Source organism: Euprymna scolopes, chromosome 16 (assembly GCF_053919585.1).
Source record: "Euprymna scolopes isolate OS-2025 chromosome 16, ASM5391958v1, whole genome shotgun sequence".
In the NCBI taxonomy this organism is placed as follows: domain Eukaryota; kingdom Metazoa; phylum Mollusca; class Cephalopoda; order Sepiida; family Sepiolidae; genus Euprymna; species Euprymna scolopes.
The window spans coordinates 21,765,328-21,789,525 of NC_136497.1; the positions used below are offsets into that span (position 1 = coordinate 21,765,328).

The following is a 24,198-nucleotide window of genomic DNA, read 5'->3' on the forward strand; positions in this document are numbered from 1 at the left end:
ATATCAGTGCGAAAAAAAATTTAACTAAAGTATATATACACTTGCAGGGGTACTCGGTGTTGCCCGGATGTTTGGAGGTGTGTGTATGTGGGGGGGGGTGTAAAGTAAAGAATAAGCGAAGCAATGACCCTGTTTAAATATTGGAAAAAAAAAAAAAAACGATATTTAACTTCTTTAAAAAAAATCAGGAAAACCAAAAAAAAAGGCGAACAAATGTAAAACTTCTTTAAAAAAGAAATCGGAAAAACAAAAACAAAAAATAGGGGGAGAAAATGATGAACATGCTCGGAAAAACAAAAAAAAAAAACACAGCAAAATGCAAAAAAAAAAAAAATGGCAGAAAAGATTTTACTACTTCCATTGATTTTTAACCGATTGTGGCAGTGAACTCTCAACAGGAAAAAATATAGGAATCTACAATTATTGAGAAAGTGGAGAGGTAATATGCCTATAACACACGTCAGATATTGTGCTGCAGTTTGTAAATATTACATTTGCATGAAATGTCTTGATGTTTAATCCTATTAAGGTCAAAATTATAGGGGAAAAAATGTGTTCGTTTTATATAGGGATAAGATAAGATAAGATGACATTGTGGGCGGTTACATGCTTTCTCAAAAGGAATTCAGTATTTAGTTTGACTTTAAGGAATTTTGTTTAATAATGCAAGCGAGTCATTTCTCTATAGGGATTACTTTGGTTCTATTGTGAAAGAAAATATTTTATTTGCATAAAATTCTACTTTTCTGATAGAGAAAGTAGTGTAATGGGGAAAAAATGGATGGTCACATTCAATGCTGCCAATACTAAGCTTGTTCCTTCAAAATTACAAGAAACTTTCTCAACCACTAGTAGCTATGACTAAATATACATTACCTGAAAGTACTTCTTTCAAACTCCTTGGCTTAATGTTCACAGGGAAGATGAGCTAGAACAGATAAATTGAGAGCATTGCCAAGGCCGCTGCAAAGATGGTGGACTCTTTCTACCATGCCCGAAAGTTACTTACACCTGAAAGTATCCTGTACCTCTACAAGGCTACCATTTGCCCATGGATGGAGTATTGTCACATTTGGGCTGGTGCATCTGCTGCTAGTCTCTTACTCCTGGACAGGGTTCAAAAGAGTCACCAACCTGATAGGTCCTGAACTGTCATCTAGGTTTCTGTCCCATCAACGAAATGTTGAATCCTTCTGCCTGTTCTACAAGTATTTTAATGATGAATGCTCTGACGAACTACAAGCCCTTATACTTCAACGTAAATACCCCCAACAAGCAGCAAAATCCCACCCCTACACAGTAGAGATCTCTAGATGTAAGAAAGCCTTCTACTCTAATAGTTTCTTCCCCAGAACTGCTAGACTTAGGAACTCCCTTCTGGATCCCTGCTTTCCCAAGTGTACTGACATGCATAAGTTCAAGTGTAATGTGAACAGACATCTTGCTGCTCAACTCCCTACATAGTATCTCTGCAACTTATGTCCCTGATAGTAGCCCCCTGTGTCAAAGTGGCACTATCTTGTTTGGGGTGAAAATGGAAAAAAAAAAAATATATATGTAAGTATATTCTTTGGGGCGGGGGGGGGGGGGGCTATGATTTAAACTGACTAAAATTTATATTACTAAACTTTTTTTTGAAAATTAGTCAACACTCTTGAAACTTTTTTTTTTCTTTTATAAAACGACTGAGTTGTGACTGTATTTGTTACTAAGAATTACTCGAGATTGTGAATGGTCCTTCACTTATTGTCACTTATGGAAAATGAAATTTTAGGTATGTGCAAAGTGGAGTAATCTCTAACAAAAGGGTTTTCAAAGAAAAAGGGAAGCCAAGGCCTTTCTATAAATAACAAATTATATATTTAAGTAACCTACACCACTAAGTGTAGATTATCAGGAGTATAGACGGCAAAGAAATAAAAGCGTAACAAATTTCTGCTGCCAAAAGTATTTTCTTCAGCTATCCATCTTCTAGTGCAGATGGTGTTGCTTTGTGTATCGAGTTGACGGATGCAGGAGAGATCTGGGTGTAGTATCTGAGAAAATTGACCAAGTCCTATCTGCTTATCCTTCAGCTAACATTCACGTATGTGGAGACTTCAATGTTCACAACGTCGAATGGTTGACCCACTCAAACAAGACCGATGATGAGGGGAGGTTCTGTCATGATTTCTCCATTGCCTATGACCTCACTCAGATTGTTCAGGAACCCACCCGTGTGCCCGACAATGACGGCCAGTATGCGAGCCTACTAGACCTTTTTCTCACAACTTGCCCTGAACTATGTTCAGTTTCTGTTCTGTCGCCTCTTGGATCTTCTGACCACTCTGTTGTATCAATTAAGATAAAAATGAAATGTAATGAGTCCCCAGACGTACCTCTCCATCGTACAGTATATCGATACACTAAGGCTGACTGGAATAGCTTCCGTACATTTATATGTGATCTACCTCTGCATTCCATGTTTAAAAAGGATGTGTCCTCTATAGTATCAGACCTGACGGAATGGTTAATTGTAGGTATAGACCGTTTCATACCCTCGAAAAAGTTTCAGGAAAAACCTAACAGCCAGCCATGGTTCTCTCCAGAATGTGCTGCTGCCATTGCGCACAGAAATCACTTTTTCCACTGCTTCCAACATAATAGATGTATGGAAACTTAAGCCGCTTTCAGGACTGCCAGCAACCATTGTAAGAAAGTAATAAAGAACGCAAGAGAGTTGTATGCTCAATCCGTTAAGTCCAAAGTAGCTGAGCAGCGGCTTGGTTCCCACCAGTTTTGGCAAATAGCAAACAGAATCCTTAACGGAAGCGTGTGCTCCATCTCAACTATTATCAATGGACCTGAGGTAATCTCGTCAGCATCAGACAAAGCCAAACTCTTTGTCAAGAACTTTTCAGCTAATTTTACCCTTTGCAACCAAGGCCGCCCACCCCCAATATTTCCTCCTGTATCAGAAAACACGCTATGTGATATACGTATATTTGTACGTGATGTTACCAAGCTAATCAAAAACCTTGATTCCAGTAAATCAACTGGCCCTGACGATATTCCAATTATAGTACTCAAAAAACTTCAACCTGAACTAGCGCCCATACTTACAAAACTGTTTAAACGTTGTCTTAAGGCTGTCTGAAGATATTGGCTTCCTGAGACGAAATGCACCTAACATTGATGCTTTTTGTTTTTCTACTTCCTTTTGCAAAACTTATGTTCTGCAAAACCAAAAACAGAAACAACAACTCACCGTTTCCTTCTTCACATTTCCCCTTTCTTTTTCTATCTCCCCGACTTCCTGACTGGTTTCCTAACTTAAAATGTACCAAACATTAATACTGTAAACCTTCCCCTCTTCCATTGCAAAACTCATGTTCTGCAGGGCAGGAACAAAAACAATAAAATCCACCATAAAACAACCAAACTAAACACTACAAACTAGCGCTTGAAGATACAAAGAGCTTGAAGAATAAAAACCTTCTGCAAAATAACTGGATACAACATGAATACTATTTTCAAAATAACTGGATTTGGCATTAAATAACCCGAAAAGGGTTGATATGCAATAAAACAACCAAACCGTAACCGCAATATTTTTTTTCTACCTGAACTTGACACTGCTTTTGTTTTTGAAGTAAATAAATGCTTTAAAGTAAGTTCAAACAACTTACCTTGATATGTAAAAAAAGTTTATCTTGCTTTTGGCAACATTTTTTTTATTTTAACCTTTAGTTTTGTTGGCTTTTAAAGTGTCCAATGTTTCAAAACCTAATTCCTATTTTATCTTGTTAGTTATTTCATTGAACCTACTCCCAATTCCCATGATGCTTCATTTTACCTATAGTGAGTACCACTGCATCAATCTCTATCGCATCAAAACATCTAGGAAATAAGCTGATAATACAAGCATACTTACTCACTTTAAAAAGGGGGCAACACTCTTTATTCTCTTCTAATAACAATCAAGCTTTTATCTTGTGTGGTTCAAATTAACCATATGGAAAATCTTGTTATGGATATTAAAATTGTAACCATACCTCCCACAGACTATTGTCCGCAGTAATGGTGAGTTATAAATTAGCTGCAATCTCAAACTGTATAATCACAAATATAAAATTGCCTAGTCTTGAAATATATTCAGGCATTTGCTGGATGCTGGAATCAAGCATATATCATCAAATTTAGTTCGGAGGTGAACACATACGTGTGGACCCTAAATCTTTGGTAACCTGATTTCTACAGTTTTCAGATGTACTAAAATGGTCCTTTTGCTCTCCAGAACGTCTCTGAGATTGATCCTCTGGTTGCTGGCTATGCTTATGGTTTCTTATTTCACCAAAGGTCACTCCCTATTCAGCTGGAAGCCCTCACCACTAGAAAGATTTGGTTTGGAGTTGTCTGTGAAAAAAGCTGAATCACTTTAAAACCGCACAAAAAAAAAAAAAAAAAATGGCAAAGAAAAAAATGATTAATAAGTCATTGATAATGGTTTTCTTACAAAAAGTTATTTGGTTAAATATTCCAATAGTGTGTGTGTGTGTGTGTGTGTGTGTGTGTGTGTGTGTGTGTGTGGACAAGAAAGTTCTTGCGGTTTTTAACTTTAAAATTCAGACGAACATATCTCGGCTCAAATAAAAAAATTGATTGAAATAAGCAGTATTAGAATCGACACCTTTTTGCCAATGCAAAACAAGTGTATTTATGCAAGTAACATAAAAATCTTGCGTTCTGGTGGTGATGAAGTCGTTTTTGATATTGCTTAGGTTTGTGAAGCATTTCTCATGCAGAAAATTCTTCAGATGCTTGAAAAAGTGGTAGTCAGTAGATGAGAGTATGGCATATGAGGCAGCTTTGTAGCCCAATTTGTTCAACTTTTGCAGCGTCGGTTTAGCAATGTGCAGTCAGGCATTATCATGCAGAATTGGGCCTTTTCTGTTGAGTAATGTTAAATGTTGTTGTTGTCGAAGTTTCTGATGCATTTCATTCATTTGTTGATAGTACTTCTCTGCTGTAATAGTTTTGCTTGTATTCAAGAAACTAATGGATGAGACTGGTCGCAGACCACCAGTCAGCATGACCTTCTTTGGTGCAACTCTAGCTTCGGAAAGTGTCGTGGAGCTTCGTTGGCATCTAACCACTGAGCTAAGCATTGCCAGTTGTCGTAAAGAACCCACTTTTCATCACAAGTCACAACCCAGTAAAAAAAGGGGTCGTGCTTGTTGCATAAAAGAAGGGAATATGACACTTTATAACAGCGTTTCTTTTGGTGCTTGTTTAATTCATGAGGTACCCATTTATCAAGTTCTTTTTGTCTTTCCAATCTCAAGTGGTTGAAAATTGTATGCACTACGTCTAATTCTGAATCAAGTGCTTGTGCATGGATTGGCTTCGACTAAGGCTCTTAATTGATTGTTGTCAACATCCGATGGCTGACCACTACATTCAGCATCTTCAAGACTCTCATCACCACCACAAAATTTCTTAAACCGCTATTGTTCTGTGCATTCAGTAGTGGTTCATAGGCCAAATGCTTTGTTGATATCGTGAGCTGCTTCAGCAGCTTTTCAGCCTAGCTTGAATTGAAATAAGAAAATTGCACGAATTTGCTTTTTTCCATCTTGTATTCAACATTCTGAAAAGATATTGTTTTAGAACTATTGTAATTTAAACGGTTACATAGAGCAAAAAACACTCTTTAAAATGATATATAAAGTAAAGGTATTATAATGAAAACTTATTTGAAACTATATCATTTGAAATCAAAATTAAAAATTCTGCAAGAACTTTCTTCTCAACCTAATATATGTATATAATGTGTGTGTATTCCATATACAAAGAAAGTTAGAATGCATAACTTATTTCTTTTTGATCAAGAAATATGCCTTGGGTGGCTGAGATCTGTTTTCAGTTTAACACTTTTTTTCTAAGTTCGTCTGGGCGGAATTAGTTGTTTTACAGGCCCTATTAAACTGGCGTGGAGTCCTCAGACACCGTTTTGATAGTTTCTTTTCACATGAACTTATTTTGCTTCCTTCCACTTTGTATCTTAATGTATCTACTTCAATAACTGTTTCTTTCTTTCTTTCCTCTATTTGAAATGGAGATTATAACCCAATTTCTTTTCTCTTTATATTCAGATCATATCTCCCTTCTATTTTTCTTTAAGAAATTAGGTTTCCTCAGACTTGACAATTCATTGCAAGAATTCATTCTTTCAGCGACTTGTTACAAACACTTAATTGACCTGTAGCTAACCTCTTTGTTTTGCCAGTTATTTTTTTCTAGCTTATTCTTGTGGGAATTAAAATTCTCTTAGAAATAAATGAATTTTTGAGAATTTACCAGCAAGTTTATTCAACTTCATCCAGAATGCACAATATCACCATAAAATAAAACCGGCGCTTTTCTTCATCTTTTTTATTTTTATTTAGTTTATTTTTAGTATTTATTTATTTATTTATTATTTTTTTTTTTTACAAATCTATGAAAATTTTAACTTGTTTACAGTTTCAGTTTATTTTTTATTTTTGCTTTTCAAAATAGAATTGATTAAAGTGTATTATCTGTTCTGATACGATACTTTGTCTTTTTGCTCTAAATCAGTGTAGGAGAAATCCAAGACTGTTATTTAAAATTTTTGCCCTAATCCTATTTGGGGGAAAAGTATTTTTCAACACATGAAAAACTGACCTTTGCCTTCTATTTAAATATTTGCCGGTTAACTTGCTTTCATTTATATTTTGATTTAAACTATTTCACGAGTTTCTTTTTCTTGCATCAATCACAACTCTTAAAGTGTCCCTATTTATTTTCCTCCCCATGAGAACACCAACATTTGGTCGGCTTTTAATATGGGGGAAAATGTATTGGTTCTTCATTACTCTAGCGAAATCCGACAGTCAAAAAATTTTCATTAAAAGACAATTACTACTATTTTTTTTATTTCAACAATAAGCAATGTTATCTACTTAATTGTCATGTCACAATTAAATATTTCTGGAATATTACATAAAACATGTATTTCCATGATTCAACAAAAAAATGATTTCACCATGTTTGTTTTATCACGTGTGATATAAACAAGGAAAATAATTCGTAAAATTGGCCTAAGGTGAGCTAAAATTGATAATTTATTCAAAACTATTTTCTTTAATAATTTTCTACTTTATTGTTTTTCGTAATTTTTGGATCTGTTCATTACTGTGACATGACAATTTGTTAGATACAATTGGTCTTATTTGAAATTCAATATTTCAGTTTTTGAATTTCGCTATAACGAAGAACCAATTTATCTCTCCTCGAAAAGGGGTGGTCCAGATATAAAAATTGCTGCAATCAAGACAGAGTTATCATTCATTGAATGAAGATAGAAAAGATAAAGTATAGTATCAGAATACTTTAATCATAATTCTAGTTTGAAAAGAGTAAAAAAAAAAAAGATAAACCAAAATCGTAAATAAAATTTATAGAGCAAACGATTTTTAAAATGATTGCCCTTGATTGGTTAATTTGAGTCACATGATATAAATCCTTGCTTGGAATGGTGTTCTTCCTAATTTAATGCAATACTAATACGTTCAGCATATCCATCTTTAAAGGATATGCAAGTTTCATCTACACATGATTTTTATCACACTTTCAAAAACTTCATCTTTATCATCTATTAAAAAAAAAAATTTTTATTTACAGTTAATCAAGTATATGCAGAAATGCGAGAGCTTAAAATAAAAATGTAACTTAAATTCCTAGATGCTTAAGGTATCTCACTCCTAACACAATCCTCTACCTGTATAAGAGCTGGATGCATCCTAAAATTGCGTACTGTTTCCACATCTGGGCAGGAGCTGCTCAGAACACTCTATCCTGCCTTGACAGGCTTCAAAACAGGCTTCTGAGCCCTTTTCTCTTCCCTGCAACCTAAAAGACATTGCCAGCCTGTCCCTACTCTATCGTTATTTTCATGGCAAGTGCTTGTCTGAAGCTTGAATCTATAGTTCTACCCTGCTAACCTTCACAAAAAATACTAGCTAAAACCACTATCAATATTTTCCTTTGCTCCCTATCTGTGCTTAAATCAAAATACAAATTCCATGAACAAAGCTTCTTCTCTAGAATTGCTCACCTGTGGAACTCTGTTCCGTTGGCCTGCTTTCCAGCTGACTACAATATGGTCATCTTAAAGTTCAATGTAAACAAGTTCTTGTTGAGCTGTCCCATTAAGTCAAATTCCACTCAATTTCCACTACTAACATTTACTACACTGTTGTACCGGTGACCTCTGTACACTAATTAACCCTTATCCTTAAGGGGCTTTCAGGCCTTGATAAATAGTGACTCACTTAAAAAAAAATTGATTGGTGCTTATTTCATAAATCAAGCAATGGTGATCCATGAGTAGAATATATTTAAATCTACCATTTTATGATTTCCACATTGGATTGATACTCATCACCATGCTTTATGACATCACACTGCTTTTGAGAAAAACTGTCATTTTCTTTAAATGAAAAAAATTGCAGCGTTTTTCTTCATTTGAAAAAAAATTTAATTTACAAGTCTTTTCCATAGATTCGATATAATAAAGGCGTTAATGAACTTCACTCGTTCATCAGTTTGTTTCACGAGGAAACAAATGTAATCTGAGTTTATTTGGGTATCCATTCTAGCAGTACTTGAGGAAGTAGGTGTAAGAATCAATTTGAAGCTATACGGATGTCCAGGCTGCAATAAACAGATGGAATTTGCACTCCACCTGCAATCGTTCAAATTTCAGAGAATCAACAACTTCGTCAATTTCATAATTAAGAATAATCTAAGTTATATAATTGTTAAAGTTTTTAATAATAAAAAAATTGATAAAATTGATGCAGTAGTAGATAAAAAAAAATAAAACCAAAATCTCTCTAGACCAAGAATTATGAGACGAGTTTGGTACAGTTCAGTCTGCTGCACCTACACATAAGTAGTATGGAGTGTAATAGTTAAAATGAAACTAATGATCTAATGAGATCATAAAAAATGATTACTGCAAGTTTATTAAAAGAATATGCAAATTAATTAACCTTTATGAAATTGCTCGTGTAGCCATGAATGAGTTTATCAAACTCGTTTTAATAATTTTTACATTTTTTTTTTTTTTTTTTTTTTTTCAATTTTCACCCCAAACAAGGCACAGTGCCACTTTGAAGCAGGGGGCTACTATTAGGGAATTAATTTGCGGGGTCATTATGAAGGGAGAAGAGTAGAAAGATGTTTGTTAACATTACACTTGAACTTCTGCATATCATTGCAGTTGGGAAAGCAGAATCCCGGAAGGGAGTTCCAAAGACCCGCAGTTCTGGGGAAGAAACTATTGGAGTAAAAGGCTTTCTTGCACCTAGGGATCTCTACTGTAAAGGGATGAGACTTAGTAGCTTGTCGGGTTTGTCAGGGGTAGTTACGTCGGGGAGGTACAAGTGTTTGCAGTTCGTCAGAGCATTCACCATTAAAGTATTTGTAGAACAGGCAGAGGGATGCAACATCTCGTCGATGGGACAGAGGTTGAAGCCTAGATGACAGTTCAGGACCTATCAGGTTGGCGACTCTTTTTTGAACCCTGTCCAGGAGTGAGAGACAAGCAGCAGATGCACCAGCCCAGATGTGACAACAGTACTCCATACATGGGCGAATGGTTGCCTTATAGAGGTATAGGATACTGGCAGGCGTAAGTAGTTTTCTAGCACGGTAGAGGGAGCCAACCTTCCTTGCAGCAGCCTTGGCAATGCTCTCAATGTATCTATTCCAGTTCATATTCCCTGTAAATGGTAGGCCGAGGAGTCTAAAAGAAGTACTTTCAGACAATGTGTTCTTAGCCATTGCTATTGGTGGTAGAGAAGGTTTCTTGTAGTTATTGAAGGAAACAAGCTTAGTCTTAGCAGCATTGAATGTGACCAACCATTTTTGTCCCCATTCCACTACGGATTGGAGGTCGTCCTCTAGTGTTTCTGCCATTTCCTTGGATATGTGTTCATTTGTTTTCCCCTCATATCTGTTATAGAGAGTGGTGTCATCGGCAAATATACCCATCTCCGAAACAATATTATCAGGGAGGTCGTTTATGAATATCAGGAATAATAGAGGTCCAATGGTAGAATTGAAAAAGTAGGTTTTAAATATCGATATCAGTGCAAAAAAAATTTAATTAAAATATATATACACTAGCGGGGGTACTCGGTGTTGCCCGGATGTTTGGAGGTGTGTGTGTGTGGGGGGGGGGGAATAAAGAATAAGCAAAGCAATAACCCTGTTTAAATATTGAAAAAAAAAACAAATGTTTAACTTCTTTAAAAAAAAATCGGGAAAACCAAAACAAACAAAAAAACGTCAAACAAACGTAAAACTTCTTTAAAAAAGAAATCGGAAAAACAAAAACAAAAAACACAGCGAAAAGCAAAAAAAAAAAAATGGCATAAATAACCCTTCAATTCGGTGAAGTATATGGTGTGTTTCACCCAGTAGAAAGCATAGAACGAAAAGGAACATTAAAATTCGATTCCAGTTTGTTTTTTTTTGTTTTTTTTTTAAGCAACTACGAAGTAAAGAAAACCCAAACCAGTGTTCCTTCGTAACTGTCCCTTGTGAACGCTCCCGGACACAGTGTAAGTGGTGGCGGGGGAAGGAGGAATTTATTAGAGAGAAAAGATTTTACTACTTCCATTGATTTTTAACCGATTGTGGCAGTGAACTCTCAACAGGAACAAATATAGGAATCTATGATTATTGAGAAAGTGGAGAGGTAATATACCTATAACATACCTCGGATATTGTGCTGCAGTTTGTGAATATTACATTTGCATAAAATGTCTTGATTTTTAATTCTATTAAGGTCAAAATCATAGGGGAAAAATGAGTTCATTTTATATAGGGATAAGACACTGTCGGCGGTGACATGCTTTCGCAAAAGGAATTCGGTATTTAGTTTGACTTGAAGGAATTTTGTTTAATAATGCAAGCTAGTTATTTCTCTATAGGGATTACTTTGGTTCTATTGTGAAAGAAAATATTTTATTTGCATAAAATTCTACTTTTCTGATAGAGAAAGTAGTGTAATGGGGAAAAAATGGATGGTCACATTCAATGCTGCCAATACTAAGCTTGTTCCTTCAATAATTACAAGAAACCTTCTTAACCACTAGTAGCTATGATTAAATATACATTACCTGAAAGTACTTCTTTCAAACTCCTTGGCTTAATGTTCACAGGAAACCTGAACTAGAACAGATAAATTGAGAGCATTGCCAAGGCCGCTGCAAAGATGGTGGACTCTCTCTACCATGCTAGAAAGTTACTTACACCTGAAAGTATCCTGTACCTCTACAAGGCCACCATTCGCCCATGGATGGAGTATTGTTGTCACATTTGGGCTGGTGCATCTGCTGCTAGTCTCTTACTCCTGGACAGGGTTCAAAAGAGTCACCAACCTGATAGGTCCTGAACTGTCATCTAGGTTTCTGTCCCATCAACGAAATGTTGAATCCTTCTGCCTGTTCTACAAGTATTTTAATGGTGAATGCTCTGACGAACTACAAGCCCTTATACTTCAACGCAAATACCTCCAACAAACCCAACAAGCAGCAAAATTCCACCCCTACACAGTAGAGATCTCTAGATGTAAGAAAGCCTTCTACTTTAATAGTTTCTTCCCCAGAACTGCTAGACTTAGGAACTCCCTTCCGGATCCCTGCTTTCCCAAGTGTACTGACATGCATAAGTTCAAGTGTAATGTGAACAGACATCTTGCTGCTCAACTCCCTACATAGTATCTCTGCAACTTATGTCCCTGATAGTAGCCCCCTGTGTCAAAGTGGCACTATCTTGTTTGAGGTGAAAATGGAAAAAAAAATATATATATGTAAGTATATTCTTTGGGGCGGGGGGGCTATGATTTAAACTGACTAAAATTTATATTACTAAACTTTTTTTTGAAAATTAGTCAACACTCTTGAAACTTTTTTTTTTTTTTCTTTTATAAAACGACTGAGTTGTGACTGTATTGATTCTTCGCCGCCATTTTTGTTACTAAGAATTACTCGAGATTGTGACTGCATTGATTCTTCACTGATTTGATTTACTGCCACCATCTTTGTTCAACATAATGTCTCAACACTTAACACATTCCAAAATATAGTTTCGTTTAATTTTCATATAAAGGTTAGGCATTTACCAGGTTAATTTAATGAAAAATATGAATTTTTTCAAGAGTTGCTTTTTTCGTTTGGTGGAGCGTCAATTAAAAACATTGTTAAATGGTAAAGATTAAAAATGATCCTTCACTTATTGTCACTTATGGAAAATGAAATTTTAGGTATGTGCAAAGTGGAGTAATCTCTAATAAAAGGGTTTTCAAAGAAAAAGGAAAGCCAAGGCCTTTCTATAAATAACAAATTATATATTTAAGTAACCTACACCACTAAGTGTAGATTATCAGGAGTATAGACGGCAAAGAAATAAAAGCGTAACAAATTTCTGCTGCCAAAAGTATTTTCTTCAGCTATCCATCTTCTAGTGCAGATGGTGTTGCTTTGTGTATCGAGTTGACGGATGCAGGAGAGATCTGGGTGTAGTTCTTCAAAGGTCTGGTAGAAATTCATAGGCCGTGGAGGTTGATTTATGTGACATAGCAACCTCACTGAAGTTACTTGTTGCAAAATCAAAAAAGTGTCAGTGTTTACGACTGATATAGTAAGCGTTTCCGATTTCCAAGTTGTATGGATTCAATTGAGATAATCTGTAGCCATTGAAATGGAAAACATTTAGATGATTATTTTTTAAAAATGGTAATTAAAAAAAAAAAAAAAAAAATTGATGTTTTGAGCTAACAAGCTTTTATAATTATAACTAAAGATGATGGTGCAATTTCATGAAACTTGCTATTAAATCCAAAGAAATGAGGTTTCACTCCTTAAATCCAGATTTTTTGAGAACTCAAAGCTCCATTAAAATACTAATAAAATTTAATGCAATTCTGAATTTTTGGGATGAAATGTGAATTCTTGTTATGTTGATTAATCGGACTAGCATTCTCATCTTGGGTGTTATTAGCATGTTTCAGTTGCTGCAATCTTCTTCGAGTGTTGAAAACATGCTTCTTTTTCTTTACTAAGGAAAAGAGGGTTTGCTCTGCATTACAAGAATTCGAACCATGGGGTTAAGGGGGGGGGGTCTGTAGATCATAAAGAAAGTTCAATCTTCAGGGGGCACTAAGATTTTTTAAAGGTTTTCCTATGACTCAATTTTTCAGGATATCTATACTAATTGTTAATATTAGTGAAAAAATGTTTTACAAAATAGGATCAATACCCATGCGTAACTCCCCCCCCCTGCATTGTGTTTAAAAAAAAAAAAATATGCATAGTATCGATCCTCTGTTTTGTGAAACCCACCTTCAAACCCACAGTTCGAATTCTTGTAATGCAGAGCCAACCCTCTTTTCCTACTGAAGAAAAGAAGCATGTTCTCAATATCCAAAGAAGGTCACAGGTTGCAGCGACCGAAATGTTGTGCTAATAACACCCAAGATGAGAATAATAGCCTGAGTAATCAACATGACACAAGCACCAATCAAATTTGTGTACCATAGTTCCTCCTATTTATCCCTCTCTCCTATGAGAGCAAAGGAAGATATGTTTTAATGTGACCAGGGGAAAATATAGCTGAAAAAAAAGCATCCTAAATTGTAATAAAAATTACTTGAGGACACCATGAATTCATTCTTACACACTTGATAACCTCACGTCTAATTTATATGTGGAGGTGAGTCAGTCTTCGGTCTAGCCTACATTTAGATTCATTTCAACTGTACATATTAAGGAACGCCTTTATTTTGACCCATTCATTCAAGTGTACAATACCACATTTGGCTTGCCCTACTAAAAATATCCCACATGCTTCAATATAATATATTTAATTGTTGAGAAAGGCCAAATGGTACAATAAGTAAATTGAAAGAAAAACGGGTTAATAAGACCTCAACCTTGTCTTAAAAGAAAACAAATCTATCATTTTATATATATATATATATATATATATATATATATATATATATATATAAGCAGAGAGTGGGCGTCTTGGCATAAATCTTACAAAAAGTAAAGTTGGGGACGTGATAGGTTAACAGGATGAAGAGCCGATAACATGTATTGCTCATACTTGCATCTCTTTTGTCACGACTTGTCCCACCTTTTGAATTTTTATACAATGCCATCTTTGTATCACATCTAATTTTAAACTTGCTAACCTGAAGATGCCAATGTGGCTTCTTTTTTTTTTAACCTAACTCTGTCTGATTTTAATTTATCTCTCTTTCACAAGTTCATGTTTCCTTAGCCTTCCTTTGTGAAATGCTTTTTTTTTTTTTTTCTTTTTTTTTTTTACAAGAAATTGAGGACAAGAATGTGAGGTGATAGGTTAGTAATCGTTAATGATGTAGATTGAGTAAAATTTGAATTCTGTAAAGGGACGGCTCAACAAAAACTTGTTTACATTGGACTTGAAGGTTACCATATTAGCATCGGTCGGGAAGCAGGCCAGTTGAATAGTGTTCCACAGATGGACAGTTCTAGGAAAGAAGCTTTGTTCATGGAATCTGTTTAGATTACAGACCCACCCTTAACCCCATGGTTCAAATTCTTGTAATGCAGGCACAAAGTGTGTGGGGGGGGGGGGGTTGTTGACAGTGATTGTAGCTAGTTCATTTTTTTTTTTTTTTAACTCAGACAGGCACTTTCCATGAGAATGATAGAGCAGAGACACTCGCAATGTCGATTCTGTGGGAAAGAGGTTGCAGGGAAGAGAAAAGGGCATCACCTACTTGGTTTCAAAATCAGTTTTGAACTCTATCAAGGCAGGATAAGGCATTACATTAACTGTTTTACATCTAATTCCATTCTCTATTTTTTCACCATTGTGCATTTAACGAACCAGACGTAACTCAGCATTTGCTCGGCTTTGTCCGGCGCATGACGCCAACAGCCGGATAAAACCGAGCGTTGGCGATAAAATAAAAACAACGCTACAAAAAAATAACTGTACAATGAAATTGTAAAATGTAGAAACATAAAAAAATTAAATAAGTAAAAAGCAAAAACCTACCGTTCATTTGTTTTTTTTTTTTTATTAATATTGTTTGAAATTGTTTTCTGTTTTCAAAATAAATACATATAAAACAAGTTTTTTTTGTTAATAGGAAACATTTTTTTTGTCTGAACTGTTTTTTTTTTTTTTTTTCAATTTTTAACGTAAAAAGACATTGTCTATGTCTTAAACACGTAAAACAATTTTTTTTTTTTTTTTTTTGCAACTCTTTATGTCAAATGGAAAAAGCCTAAAAAAAAAAGGGGCAATAAAAAGCATTTGGGGAGGGGCAGGAACAAGGATTATTTGTACATTTTTTTCGCCAGAAACAAGGACTTTTTTATTATTATTTATTAGTGGAAGGAGGGTTTCGACGTTCCTATTTGGTACAGTGACCAAGGAACCCTCCTTTTCGGCGGGGGTCGTAAGACCCAGACCACCGGTGTCAGAAGTCTGCTGACGTGTTTTCTGCGGTTAAAAACGGACTCGTCGGTTTCTACCGTTATAGCCTGGGCCACCAATCTGCCGGGGATTCCTGAGAAAAAAATCCCTGCATATATCACGCAGGAAAATTTCCAATCCACAATTGTGTGGCGAGAACGTAACCCACATTCGCGATGGAGATTTTTTGTAGATGCCATCTCGAACGCCCATAAGTATATTATTTTTATTATACATGCGATTTTTGCGATGGTTAGTCGGGATTTTGAGAAGGTCCCAATCCTAGTGGAGGTCCATCGACGACATGTTACACTTCTACAACTCCAACCGTCGGAAAGGCTTGTTCTCTTTGCAAGTACACAATCCTGGCCAAAATGTAAACACCTTTTCTCTCTGCCAACAATTTCCGGTGCTGGCAAAAGTTTAGTGCAGCCTCTGGGGTCTGGAGCTGGTCCGCAAGGTTTGTAATATTCATTATTATTTCGTTAGTTATCTTTTTAAAACAATTTTTTTAACTCTTCAAATAAGCGTTTGAGTTATGACACTCTTCCAATTGATAGCGAAATTCTCGTCTGCTTAATCGGCAACGCTCGGTTATATCTGGCTGTTGACGTCATGCGTCGGAAAAAGCCGAGCAAATGCTGAGTTACGTCTGGTTCGTTAAATGCACAAGTCCGCCATATCATCCGTTCTGCACAAGTCTCCCTATATTATTCAGATTTAATATTTCTATGAGGTCATGAGATCTAAGACTAACCTTGAACTTGCATTACACAACCATTGTAACTTTCTTATATCATTTCTTTCCATGCAACACATATCCTCAACTCTCACTGGCCATGTTTTTCTTCTATATATCATCACATTCATACACATGCCCGATGGACTTTCCCTTTTAGTCAAAAGTGCTCAGCTGAGCTAGCTCCTATACTTTTGAAACTCTACAACAAATGCCTTGCTGAATCTTGTTTCCCTAATAGCTGGAAGATGGCCTCTGTATTACCAGTGTACAAGAATTTTGGTGAAAGGACTGATTCTCTCAAATATCATCCTATCAGTCCCCCCTCCTCCCTTCACTAAAATCTGCTTGACATTAATCAAGCACTAGTCTGCCATCTTGTAAAAGCTAATCTTCTCTCTGACAAACAGTATGGATTTAGGCAATGTTGTTCTACTGCAAATATTTTTAGTCATCTCTGAACGCATATACCATCCACTTGATAAGGTGAGCGAAGCCAGGGCTGTAGCCCATATATTCAAGGCCTTTCACAGTCTGGTATGAAGGGCTGCAAATGACAATTAAATTGTAGAGTATAACTGGATGAATTAGATCTTTTTTGGACAATAAGACCATCCAGGTTGTCCTTGATGGAAGTACAACCAAACAGCATAACATCAATGTGAGAGTGCCTCAGGTCGATCCTTGGACCACTATTATTCCTGATATTCATTAACAACCTCTGATAATATTGTGTCCGAGATGGGTATATTTGCTGATGATAAAACCCTTATCTCTGAGTGGCCTCCGGGCTTTGATAAGTGGTGACTCCCCATGTAAAAAAAAAACAAACAAAAGAAAAAACTCTATAACATGCACAAGGGAAGAACGTACACAAAACTAAGATAATGGCAGAATCCTTAGAAAATAACCTCCCCAAACTGTAGTGCAATGAGGTTGTAAATGGATAGCAACATTTAATGTTGGTAAGATTAAGCTGCTCTCTTTTAGCAATTACAAGAAGCTTTCCCAATCACTGATATCCGTGACAAATAATACCTTACGTGAGAATTTCTTCAAACTCCTTGGCTTAACATTTACAGGCAACTGGGACAAATGCATTGTGAAGGCTGCTGCAAAGAAAATGGGTTCCCTCTATCATGCTAGAAGACTACTCTCACCTGAGAGTATCCTGTACTTCTGCAAAGCCCTCATTTGTCCATGCATGGAGTATTGTTGCCACATCTGAGCGGGTGCACCCACCGCTAACCTCTCCCTCTTGAATAGGGTCCAATGAAGCGTATCCAATCTAATAGGTTCCACTTTGTCAACTAAGCTCTAATTTAACAAAATCACACCCTTTCACTGTTAATGTCCCTAAATGCCAGAAAACCTTCTACTCTAGTAGTTTCTTCTTCTTTAGGATGTAGTTATGCCAAATTTCTAAAATCGTGTTTTAAAAGAAACTGTCTCTACAGTTAACTACGCAAATGGTTTACTTTGTGCATCAGCAATTCTGAATGTGGAAAAAGGTTTCAGAAAATCAAGGGAGTCATGTTTTCTGACTTGATAAGCATGGAGTGAGATAGTAAGCGCCTACAAAATTATTAACCAAATCAGTTGTTTGTTTTCAATGAATTTAAGTTGATGGAAACTAGGCTTTCAACTATGGCAGGTATCAAGAAGATATTTGCTTAGTTGCACATAAATGAACTGCACATTATGGATGTCGCAAAACCTTACATTAAAAACAGATTTGTTTTTCTAGAAAATTATAACTAAGCAGCACATGTTAAAATTTCACGGAACGAGAAATATATTATCAATTATCAGGGGTTTTGATACAGGTGATATTTTTCTTGTTTCCAGATTGGCCTTTTTAAAACTAAATTTCACAACAAATTTGTGAAATTTAGTTTTAAAAAGGCCAATCTGGAAACAAGAAAAATATTACCTGTATCAAAACCCCTGATAATTGATATATTTCTCGTTCCGTGAAATTTTAACATGTGCTGCTAGTTATAATTTTCTAGAAAAACAAATGTTTTTTTTATTTTTCTTAAGCTGTTTGGACTTCAACAATTATATTTGGCCTGTTTCAATGAGTAACGTACGAACTAAGGAAGGAAGAAGCAGAATATAATGAATAATCTGATAAAATTATAGTAACACTTACCCCCCCCCTCCCAACAATTTGCATGCAAAAATAGTTACCATATTTTCTTAATGAATGGAAATCTTTTTTGTGATTCATCATGTAGGTAATTTTTCTTTAAATATGAATGTTTGTTATTAGTCTTGCTGGAACTTGTAGATTATTTAAATCCTGACTTTTGTGTCTTTCATTTAATCCAACCAAAAATCTTTTCAATAATTTTTAATCAAGAAACAGTAAATCTTATAACAAAAGTTTATATTTTATTCAATTTTTCTTATTGTAAATAGTAACTCTAGGTATGTTGCCTAAAAATATTCGTAGCGAGAGGATTTTGTAGGATTTTTAAACTGTAGATGATATTAAACGTATTAAATCTAATGTCTTTTTCATTTGTCATGGTGAAAATGTTTCCTGTTCATATCAATTACACGTTCATTGTCATTCATATGATTGATGCTTATTTGTGGTGCTACATGATGATAGATCAAGGGCTATGGATGGATGGATGGATAGGAAACTCAGACATACAAAGTGATTTTTATATCAAAGTAGAGATTGTTCACAGCAAGTTTTTCTCGTTATTTTACTTGCCAACTGAATGAACCAATTATACAAATCTACTTAAGTCAACTTCAACATTCATACATTTTTACTGGTTGCTTTGTCAATATTTCTGTAGCCATGCTGTGTTAAAAAAAATTCTTACAGAATGTTGGAGGTGACTAAACTAAGATTTGTATAATTGGTTCATTCAGTCGGCAAGTAAAAAAAACAAGAAAAACTTACTGTGAACAATCTCTACTTTGACATAAAAATCACTTTGTATGTCTGAGTTTCCTATCTATCCATCCATCGCCCTTGAGCCCCTGGAGTGGCATAAGCCATCTGCAACTTTTTGTAGATATTTTTGTAGCGAGGAGTTCTTTTTACAGGGTAAGGGTGCTGGCCCAACGCCCAACCTTCCCAGAAGGTACATACAGCGCCTAACCTTCCCAAATGGTCACCCATTCGGTACTGGCTAGGCTCAATGTTGCTTAACTTCGGTGATCTGGCCAGAACTGGTGTGTCAACATGATTGTGCCATACCTTGAGTTTCCTATGGACCCTGAAATAGCTGGATCAATTTTTTCACAAATGTATTTTGTGTTTGGGAGTATTCTTAGGTTTTATAGCTGAATGCATCTGATAATTATCAATAATTGAAAAAATCAAATTAACATTTCAATTTTAACCAGTTAACACCTTTATACGGCCTAACATCACAGATGCATTTTAGAAGTTTTATCATCGCCCAAGCATTTGAAATGAATGTTTAGAGCACAATTGAAGCATGGTACTTGACTTTTGCATTTAAACTTAATTCAAGCCATTTGATAAATTTTATAAAATCGACAATAGGTTCTCTACAGTGCAATGCAGACTACAATGTATTGTGGACTGTCACTGCAGGAAGGCATGTGAATTTTCCTCCCGGTGGGTCTCCGACTAAAGCAGGCAAGCAATTTGATTAAAAGTGGTCGATTTCACAGATTTTGATGGCAATAAAAGTATTGGAAGTGTAGATGGAACATTTGTTGATCCTCATTCAATCCTGGGTGATGTCTGGTCTCCCCGGTAACAGTATTTATTACAAAACACTTGTGTAAATATGAAGCAAATTTATGTTGCTCTTGTTTAAGGAGAAAAAAGGATAAGGAATATGATTTGTACTAATTTTCGGTTGAGGAATTTTATTTGTGTTTTTGTTTATTTTTTTTTCTTGCTCAAATCCCTAAAAAGTTGATTCTTTTATAGACTTTTCACTTGATAACGTGATATTTTATTCGCAAATTGGTCAGCCAATTAAAGCCTTCGTTTTGCATATGAGTATCCAGTCAAGCCATAATATAGGGGATTGCTCTCTTAAGCTTACCAGTATGTTTTTAATTTCAATAAATGGTCTCATGTGAAATAATGAATAAAGAATAACAACCACTATATACGATTTCCTCGGCTCTCTATCTGTGTTTAAGTCTAAACACAGATTCCATGAACAGAGCTTCTTTCCCAGAACTGCCCACTGTTCTGCTAGCCTGCTTCCCAGTTGAATACAACATGGTAGCCTTCAAATCCAGCATAAACAAGTTCTTATTGAGTCATCCCCATAAAGTTCTGCCTAATTTACACCATTAATGATTACTGCACTACCACCTTACATTCATTAACCCTTATTCTTGAGTGGCCTTTGGGCCTTGATAAGTGGTGACTGCCAGGTAAAAAAAAAAAACTATTAAAATATCTTGAATTTTTAAATTGTAATTCAAAACAACACTTTCACAAACTAAAATGACTTCCTGGACAAAAATCTGAATTTAGAGCATCAGAAAAAAACATGTCACAAATTGTACATGTTTGGCTGCATTTTGCATCTTAAAAAGGACATCAAGTGATCAAATCTATAACCTCATCTGGATATGATATTTATCTGATCCTCCTGAAAAAAATGAAAAAAAAGACCTTGTTTATCAGAATTACAATAGGTTGCTCTGTCAACAGTATCCTACTATGCTGTGTTAAAGCTTTGTAGAATATTGAATTTAATGCAACTTAGTTGGACACTTGGGTAATCTAAAACGTTTTCTTGTAAGATTTTAAAAGCTGGACCTACATAATGTTTAAGTTAACATTGCAAACTTGGTTTCTGATGAGTGAATCTTCAACTGTTATTGCTGTACCATGATATTGGCACGACAATATGCTTCACTACAATTTAAAGATATAGTTCCAAGATAAATGATAATATGGAAATTTTTTTTTTTTTTTTTTTAATTATGACTGAAAAATCAGGAGAATAACTGTTTTAGTTGATTACTATAGCGTTTACCTTACAACAAAAATTTATTACTTTCTCTGTATAAAGTTAAATGTGCAAATAAAATTATTTCACTACATTCCAGGAAACATTAAGTACAATTAGTTGGTAATTAAATTTGGTTTAATGTCATAGTATGCAAAAAAAACAAAAAACTCTGAATTTCAAAAAATCGATATGGACTTTTTTCTCTAATTGAAAAAGTTAAATCGAATATGAAATTTGAATTAACATACATTTTACATGCTGGCATGTGTTGGACGGCTTTAAGAAATTGACTGCCAAAATGACCTATCTCTGGCCTGGTCTTAATTTATCCCTCTTTCCACGTTCATTTTTATCACTTCCACCTGTGTTTTCCATGGTCTTTCCTGTGAATTCTTTCAACTGTTCTACATCTAACTCGCAAACTTTCATCCATACTTTCAATGTAGCCAGACCATCAATGTCTCCTGTCTACACACATTTTCTTGTATTGTCCAGATTTAATATTCCTATGAGGTCATCAGATTTTAACCTGTCTTAAAGACTTGCTTTATACATCCATAATATCACTTCTCTCCATGCAACACATGTCCTCAACCTTTACTGACCAATTTTCACTTCCATACATTATACTGAATACATATGCTTGATAGACTTTTCTTTTCGTCAAGTGGTGACGCTTTGCTGGTTAGTAATGAAACATTCTCTGAAATCCATAATGGTCAGTTTGGGCTTTACTGTTAGTGCAAGAAATGGGCCCAATTTTCGTATTTATTCATTTAGATTAAATAATCTTCTAGATTAAAATTTTAGTTTACAATATTAAATAATCTTAATGAATAAATAAAAAAAATTTGGCCCATTTTTTTTGCACTAACAACCCAATTTGGCATAAAAATGTTAGTTGGGTTGTCCTCACTTTTTTTTTTCTGTATTGGAAACTTTTTGTATAGCATTAAAGACTATCTCTTCGATCCCAGCAGGTTATCTGAATGGTGGCTTCTCGTGCAGACCATTGGAATCTGGTCATCTTGATGACTTGAACAGCAATCATCTCCCTCCTTTCTCTTGTCATCTCAAGTAAAAAGTTGAATTTTCCGTTAGAAGTCGATGAAATTATGTACAGAAAATTGTTACAAACAGGAAGTTTATAAGAAATTTGTTTTTTCTTTTGTAGGTATCCAAAGTGATAGTTGGCCAAGATGGCATATTTTCGACTCCTGCTATATCTCGTCTTATTCGCAAATATAAGACAAATGGTGGAATTATACTGACAGCCAGTCATAATCCAGGAGGTCCAGATGCTGATTTTGGCATCAAATTCAACTGTGCAAATGGCGGTATGTTCAAACCAAAAGTTAATTTTCTACTTACTGATTTTACTATTTGTAAAAATCCTCTCATAGATTTCTCGCGAGTTTGAATCAAACTGATTCTATCAAGAATGGAAGGTGTTTTCTGTTGATGTAACAAAGTACAGTGACCAGAATATTAACTGTACTTCAGTTGTCTCTAATATAGGAAACAAAAATGATATAGTGTTTGACTAAATAATTCATGCTATAAGCAATGTCATAAGCTTTCCATTGTATTATTATTTTTTTAATTATACATCTTCCTCTTTTTAATAATAATTAACTTTATACATATGTGAAAAGAAATGTTGTCCCTGGTCCATTGGATGTGTACCTAGTGATTTTTGATATATTCACCTTGTATGACTGAAGAATAAAGTTGGTCTCTTTACAAGTTCGAACTGGTTAAGGGTAACCAGATTAAATCTCACTGTGCTCATTATTTCATGATAGTTCTTTCTTACTGACAAAGGTGAGGGGGGTCATTATTAAGCCAATAAGCAGTGTTAAATCTTCATGGACTGTGGTTAAAGAAAAGAATGATGTTTAATACAAATGCTGTGTTTGTTGATGGGAAACGAAAAGAATTACAAAACTTCAATAAGTTAATCTTTTTTTTAATGGAAGTTGGTACTCAAAACCAGTTTAATCACGACTTCATTCTGAGACGGGGATACAGTGTACTTACATTTGTGTGCTGATCAGACAATTTAAAATACGCCAGATTCTTTTAGCATTGAGTTCTCATCTTTTTTGTTTTCATAAATTGCTACATCTACAGGGATTTTTGATTGCTCAGAAATACACAGGATATCTTTATTCTCCAATAGAAGTTTAATATTTTAAATAAAAAATCTTTGGATTTTTAATCATAGCACTTTGTATATTTCCTTAAAACCATTTTCTCTAAAATAAAATTTCAGACCTCTCCCTAGCAGGATCAAACCAATTTATCCTGAATTCAACTCTAACAAAATATTTTTTTTCCGCTTTCAAATTGTTCTTGGAAAAATAGATTTTAATTTAAACTTTAGAATTTTCATGAAAAGAAATCCTGAAATAACTTATTTTATATTTGTTACAATTCAATGTCTAAGTTTTTTTTTTTCTACACACTGTAAAGGTATATATACACCTCAACAAGCCAGTAATCTTGAATTTTCTGAATTTTTGAGATGAGGATTGGTTCTTGGCATTATTTGGATTCATCAGACTACTGTTCTCATCTTTTGATATTTTTTTTTTTTTTTTCGACAATATTTCAGTCGATGTTCATAAAATTTTAAAGAAATTTTATTTGCATAGTTATATATAGAGATGAAAGGAACGAAATTGGACTTAGCTTCATTTTGTTCCTTTAATCTATCTAAAATCCTGCTAATATTCCTTGCTGCTATATTACATGTCCTGTTCTTTATACATCATGGATAAAATTGAAACATTTGAAAAAATTCAGTCTATGGATATATTTCAAAACAATGTTTTTGATAAAACACTTGTGCAAAAATAAAACTAACAAGTAAGCATGCAACATAATTGGGCAAGGTTGCCAAATTAATGTCTCCTTTCTGTGATGTGTAAT

The 24,198-nt window shown here is 34.8% G+C and overlaps 1 protein-coding gene across 1 annotated transcript in view; it reads left to right on the top strand.

Annotated features, from left to right (window-relative positions):
* The window catches only part of LOC145295877 (phosphoglucomutase-1-like), a 65,861-nt gene that overhangs the window by 5,107 nt on the left and 36,556 nt on the right, over positions 1 to 24,198 (top strand). Inside the window, exon 2 of the mRNA XM_080141621.1 lies at positions 22,439 to 22,601. Coding sequence (XP_079997747.1) covers positions 22,439 to 22,601 — 163 coding nt within the window. The remainder of the gene's footprint in view (positions 1 to 22,438; positions 22,602 to 24,198) is intronic.